The sequence below is a fragment of the Pteropus vampyrus genome, unplaced genomic scaffold, assembly GCF_000151845.1.
Source record: "Pteropus vampyrus isolate Shadow unplaced genomic scaffold, Pvam_2.0 Scaffold36, whole genome shotgun sequence".
Classification (NCBI taxonomy): Eukaryota; Metazoa; Chordata; class Mammalia; order Chiroptera; family Pteropodidae; genus Pteropus; species Pteropus vampyrus.
The window spans coordinates 6,195,916-6,202,729 of NW_011888817.1; the positions used below are offsets into that span (position 1 = coordinate 6,195,916).

Sequence of the window (6,814 nt, forward strand, 5' to 3'; positions counted from 1 at the left end):
CATGAGTCCCTCACCCAACATCACAATTAGCAAGCAGCTCACGAGTTACCCTGTTTCATCTCTCCCTATCCTCACTCTCCCCAACTGATTATTTCCAAGAAATCCCAGATATCATAGCATTTCTTTTGTAAAGACTCCAATATGTGTCTCTTTTTAAAAAAGTGTCTCTATTCAAAAATATGTGACTCTTTTTTTTAAACAGACACACAATACCATCATCATACCAAAAAGATGAACAATAACTCCTATTCCCACCACTTGGTGGCGAGACACCTGGTGTTTGAATTTCCTCCACTTGTCTTCTAAATTTTTTTACAGTTTATTCACATCCACATAAGGTCCACAACATTGCTGTCAATTGTTAGGTCTCTTAAGTCCCTTTTAATCTATAGATTCCCCTTTTCTATTTTTCTTGTAATTTATCTGCTGAAGGGAGGCTATTTCTCCTGTAGGCTTTCTCATATTTTGGATTTTGTTGCCAGAATCCCTGCGGAGGTGTTCACCTCCTCCCCTGCCCCCTGAGTTTCCTGTTGGGTCGGGCCCTGAGACCAACTCCAGGTTCGATGGTCCAGTGGGAGGATCACAGGACTCGGCAGACTGTGATGTATTACAGCGAAAGGACACAAAGCACAGTCAGCAGAGGGAAGAAGTGCATTGTGGAGAAGCCCAGAGGAAGCCAGATGCAGCTTCCAAGAGTCCTCTCCCAGGGGAGGCACACAGGGCACACTTAATTCCTTCAGCACTGAACTGTGCCAGCACACGTGGGGTGTTGTCTACCAGGGAAGTTCATTAGAGACAGTGCCCAAGGTTTTCACTGGTAATGTAGCCACCCTCTGCCCAGCATGTACCAAAATTCCAGGCTCCTGGAAGGAAAGCAGGTGTTCAGCATTAGCCACATTGTTTGCACAGTGACCCACTCTTATCAGGGAATGGTGGGGGCCCTCCCCAAATCCACAGTCCCACATGCCAGCCCAGGACCAAGCCTGCAGGCAGACTTTCTTAGTGAGAGCAGTCTCAGGCCAGATATTTTAGCTCTTTTCTGCACACCTATCAACAGGCACCTAGCTCTAGAGGCCTGACCAGATGCAAGTCAATTTCTCATTGTCACATGAGGTGTGGAACAAGGAATCCCCACTTGGCTCTGTCTGCCACCAATCTAACTTGAACACCAGCCTTGCCATGTGGTGTAGGTCAAATAACACAATGAATGGGCCAGTGTTTGTGATATGAGTGGTTGCTGGTGACCACTGCCTAGATCCATGATTTCATTAGGAGTTGCAATGGTGATATTTTAATCTGATCATTATTTCATTTATTAGCCAGGAAACTACATAAAGAGAAAACTCCCCTCACCTACTCTTTGCTTACGGTTTGTACAGGAAATTCAGGACATTGTGTTTGTGTGTGTAGAGGTCCCTGGGTAGGCTCAGCCTCTGACTGGCCTGACCTGGCCAGGATCTGCCTGTTTCACCAACCCTGCCACCAGCCTGCACTGAGGACTGTCCTAAGAAATAACCTTTTTCACTAATTTTTAAAATAACGAGCTGGCTCCCTAGCACCCTTCATCAGTGATTATTTAGGTTTTTAAAAAAATAATTTTGAAGTTACAGATGAAATGTTTTCCATGTTCCAATCCACTGAAATTTTATTCTTATCGATGATCAAATTATCTCCGCTTTGGCCAGTGGGAGGCTCCTAAATCCTTTTGACATACCTTTGTGGTCTTGGATAGATTTTCTTACTTTCTGGTGTAAGATGGTCAAGGTTCATCTTGAACATTTCCTCCCCAGGAACTGAAGTTAGCTCTCTCCTGGGGAGCTCTGGACTCTCCTGGCAAATGACAGTAAGAGACCACAATCTGGGCAGCTAGCGGTTTTAATGGTGGCTTGGCAGGCTGTGCTGGATACCGAGGTAGTTCAGGAAATCCGTAAAATATTTTGAAGAAAAAATCAAAATAGCATAATGAACTCCCATGTGCCTATTACCCAGCTTCAACCAATTGTTAGCTCATCTGGTACAAATCCCAAGTGTGTCCTGAGAGAAGTCATCACTACCCCTCTGAGCCTTAATGTTCTCATGTGCCAAGTGGGGAAGATACGTACGTCATGTGACGTGCTTCAGACAACGCTGTGGGTAGGGGGGCCCGTTTTCCTCATACTTACAGTCACTTCTTGAGTTTATACCCAGGTACTAATTCAGAGAGGAAACACGTTGCTTGAGGTCATTTAGTCAGTCTTTCCTGATTTATTTCTTTATTTAAATCCAGAAAGGACTCGGAAAGACAGCTTATAAAATCACATTCAATTAAACTTCAATTAAACTTTAGAAGTGGTTGGACTGATGGGACAGTGGATATTAAGGAATTACCAAATAATCATTATTACTTCAATGTGGTAATGACATTGTTATGTTTAAAAATTTTTAAAAATATCCCTTTTAAAGACACACACTGAAACAGTCGCAGGTGGCATGATGTGATCTGGTTCACGATGACCCAGTGAAGGGAGACTAGACAGACGGGAGTAGAAATTAAAGAAGATGGGCCTGGAGCTCAGTGTTGGAGCTGGGATATAGGTATGTGGGGGTTCCCTATACTACTAGTCTCTCTACTTCTACAAATGTTTAAAGCTTTCTATAATAAATTTTTTAAAAAAGGCCAAAGTGGGCAAGGAATCAGGTAGAGTAGGAAAGTGCTGGCAGGGAAGAAAAGATAAGGACAGGAAGGTCAGCCAGGCCAGGGCTCGGGTCTGGGGGTGCAGAGCGCTCTGCAGGCTGCACGCGGCCCCGCCACTGAGTGACCTGCCGCCTCCACAGTGCGCAGGACCATGGTCAGGATTCCTTCCACCCTGGAGGTTGACGTGGAGGATGTCACCGCCTCCTCTCAACATGTCAGCTTCATCCAACCGCTGCTGCTGAGTGAAGCCCTGGCCCGGGGGGGGCCCTTCCCCCTGACCACAGAGATCCTGGAAGTTCCGGAGGGGCCCCCCATCTTCCTCAGCCCGTGGATGGGCTCCTTGCGGAAAGGCCAGAGACTTTGCATCTATGGCCTGGCCTTCCCGTCCTGGCGGGTAATAGCCTCAACCAAGGGCCGGAAGGTGCCCAGATACTTCATGGTCTCTGGGGCCTACCAGGGCAAACTGCGACGACGGCCAAGAGAGTTCTCCACGGTCTATGACCTCCTGAGTGCTCTCCAGCCAGGCCAGCCACTCCGGGTGGTGGCCACCAAGGACTGTGAGGGCGATGAGGTGGAGCTCCCTGGGTTCGCTTCCCTGGCTGTGGGAGACAGGTTGGAGGTGATGGGGCCTGGTCAGGCCCATGGGGCTCAAGGAGGGGACATAGACATTTTGGTGTGTCATCGGCTGAGTGACCAGGCCGAGGAGGAAGAGGAAGAATGTGAGGAGGAGGCAGAGGGCCAAGAACAGATCGTGCTGCCCCTCTACCTCTCCGGCGGCTTCGTGGAGGATATGAATGATGGCCGGCGCTACAGCCTGGCAGATCTGACTGCCCAGTTCTCACTGCCCTGTGAGGTCAAGGTGGTGGCCAAAGACGCCAGCCAGCCTGCTGACCCTCTGCCTTCCTTCTCGGGCCTGCGGCTGGAGGAAAAGATTATGGAACCCTTCTTGGTGGTCAGCCTGGACTCTGAGCCTGATAAGTACTTCGAGATTCCTCCCCAGTGGCTCGACCTGACTGTTGTGGAGGCTGAGGAGCAGCCAAGACAGCCAGCTGGGTCTCCGCCCACAGTCACAGTAGAGGAGGTGACAGATGCCTTCTATTATCGCATTCGGAAGTTACCGGCATCCGAGAGCCAATCCCCTCCACCAAGGCCCCCGAAACGTGAAGGCCTCGGTGGGCAGAAGAAACGGAGCAGCCAGGAGAGAAACATCAAGGTACTGGTATGACTGAAATGGGCGGGGAGGGGTCGCCTGCTGGGATCACTGCAGGACCTGCCATTTCCTCTTTGTCTGGCATCACATTTCTTACAATCGTATTGAACTTGCAGTTTATAAACTTGTGTACTTTGCATCTGTTATTCTTATTCGATCCTGACAATCGTCATGTTGATGTGATTGTCCACATTTTACAGTTGAGAAAATGAGGACTCAGAGACGGTGAGATTTGCTCAATGTTACAATTAATAAATGGGAGGCCTGAACTGGAACATAGCATTCTGACTCCAAGTTCATTGTGCTTTCCCTCTGGTACCTGATGTCATCCTCCTAGTTCAAGCTTCATCATTTTTCACCTAAACTGTTTCAGCAGGCTCTTCAACTCTTCCTCACAGCTGTCCGAATGGCCTCCCAAATCTGTCCCTGGTCACCGAAGGGTCTCGGCCCCATTTTCTGAAAATTTCAGTGGCTCCCTACTGCCAGGGGAGTAATACAGACCCCTTAACATGGCATCCAGGGTCCTTTGTAAGCTGACTTTAGTCTCACCTTCCCAGGCTCATCTTCTACCACCCACTCTGCAGTCCACATTCCAGATACAGAGACGCTCCTGAAGCCCCCTGACTGTGCCAAGACTCCTACCTCAGCATTTACACATACCAGTTCTTTAGCCAGGCATGTTCTTCCTCCTTCCAGGCTCCTGGGCAAGGCTCAGCTCACAGTCCTCCTAGGCAGTGAGTTCTCCCTCTTTTGTATTCACCCTGCATGCTGGACGTTGCTGGGGAGGTGGGGGTGCGGTGGATAGAGTGGGTCACAGTTTCCTGTTAGTTGTACTCGAGTCTCTGGCTAGAATGAGAGTTCTGTGGGGGCAGGGACCTCACCCATTCCAAGGTGGGCCAAGAAAGTGCCAGTGAGTGCTGAACTGAACCAAACTGAATCACACTAAGGAGGAAAGAACCAGACACAGAAAGACTCAGTTGATGTCCCAGTTTATTCACTCTGTGGCCTGTACTCTATCCTGAGTATCTGTTTTCTCACCAGTGAATCCGAGATAACATCACTGACTCACATCCATGTTTCATTAGCTGCTGCTACCTGTTGGGTGCTTGCTCTGTGGCAGGCATCTTATATGCACTGCCCCAGCTGGCTCTCACACCATCCCTCTGAGGTGGGCACTGATAGCTTTTTGTTTAGTTGAGAAAACAAGAGATGCAGAGATGTAGTTTCCCTGAGATCACATCGCCAGCAAGTGGCGGGCTGGGGTTTGAAATCGGGTCTGACCACATGGCTTGAGCACCTAACTGCTCGTGTTTGTGTGGGTAGGTAGTGGGATGGCAGTGGAAGTTAAAAAGATGAATCCTGAGCTGTCTTAGCCCCAGAAGCGGGGCATATCTGCAGAGAAGGGGCAGTTGTTTTCTGGGAGGACAAAGAATGGACTGGGACATCTAAAATACAGGCCTTGCAACAGTGCTGGAAAGAATTCAGACCTCAGTCCCAGCCTTGGCTCCTGATAGAAGTGACATCAGGCCCAGTTCTTGTTTTTGAATCAGCAGCTTTTCCTCTCTGGGTATCAGTATTCTTCGCTGCTGATCAGGGGAGGTATACTGTTTGCTTTCTGAAGCACGATGTGGGAAAGAGCACTGGTTTCAGAGGTGACAGAGAGGGCCTGGGCCTGAGCTTTGGCCCAGTTAGGGTCCCCTGTGTGAGGTCTAACATGGCATACTCTCTCTGAGCCCATTTCCTTACGTGTAAATTAGGGACTGAACCAGGTACTCAGAAGGTCACCTGAGGGTTATATGAACAGATATGCATACAGCATCTGGCACAAGATAGGAGTTCGATGTAAGTCCTCTTCCTTCTGGTACTCCTCTCAGCTCTGGCACTCTGCTGAATCTTTGACTGCTTTTCCCCTTCAGCAAGATGTGAAGCACAGTGACCAAACTCCTATGTGGAGAAACTCAGGAACACTGTCTCTAGCCTCCTATCATCTCACCCTGACCCTTTTCTCCCCTGCCAGAGAACATTTCACGTGTTTATAGTAAAAACACCTGGGGCCTTGAGACCCTCTCCCCTCAAAAGGAAGTAGAGAAGGGAGCAGAGGAAGTGACATTCGAAGGAAATTACATTTCATGGATTCTGCTGCTCCATTTCTCAGAACTCTGCTGACTTCTGCTTTTTCTCTCAGTCTTTTCAAGTCTCAGATCTGATGAAGACGTTGCCAGAGGTCACCAAAAACCGATCAAATACATATAGCAAGATTTCTACCCATAAGAAGGGCCCCAGGCCCACTACGTCACAAGATTCAGGTGAGTCCTGTTAGCCCCTGTTCACCCTTGTCCTTGCTTCTCCCCTTCCCAATTTTCTCTGCTGCTGCTTTCGCCTCTGATTGTGCTGGCCATACCCTTAGCAGGGCCGTGCCCAAGGGATGGCCAGGCCTATATGGGATGGATTTAGGCTGAAAGGTCCTTACTGTCCCTCTCCCAGGCCTCTAGAGCCCTGGCAAGGAAAATGAGTTCATCTCCCAACACACTACCTTCCCCAAGGCATACAGGGAGAATGTTTGCTAAGTGTTGAGGTAAAAATGAATTTTGGTTTCTGGGCTGGCAAGGACTTTAGAGCACCCAGACCAACCCCTTCCCTAGCCAGGTGAGAAGCGTGCCCTAAAGTAGAAAAGGAACCTGCCTAAGGCCAAAGATTGTCACTGACTTGGACTCTTTTGCAGATGATGATGAACACAGTTACGAAGAAGTAGCTGAGTGCTTTTATAAAACCCTCTAGGCACGGGAGGAACCATGCTTCCTAACTGCTGCTTCTCAGGGAACCCAAGGTACCAGCTGACCATTATAAGCCTTTAGACTTTGGACAAGGTCTCACAAAAAATGAGACTGTGGATGGAGAATGGCTTTGTGGGACTGATTTGAAGTGGGATA

General features: G+C 48.8%; 1 protein-coding gene across 3 annotated transcripts in view; it reads left to right on the plus strand.

Annotated features, from left to right (window-relative positions):
- THEMIS2 (thymocyte selection associated family member 2) overlaps positions 1 to 6,814 on the plus strand; it is a 20,225-nt gene extending 13,411 nt beyond the window's left edge. The window contains exons 4-6 of one of the 3 annotated variants that reach the window (XR_002779736.1): positions 2,815 to 3,887; positions 4,442 to 4,618; positions 6,070 to 6,194. Coding sequence is in view for 2 of the 3 variants with exons in the window: in XM_011357715.2 (XP_011356017.1) it covers positions 2,815 to 3,893; positions 6,070 to 6,190; positions 6,607 to 6,662 (1,256 nt within the window). In the remaining variant the exon portion in view is untranslated. Of the gene's footprint in view, positions 1 to 2,814; positions 3,894 to 4,441; positions 4,619 to 6,069; positions 6,195 to 6,606 lie in introns of those variants that run through there. The other 2 variants (XM_011357715.2, XM_011357716.2) reach the window with 2 other exon arrangements.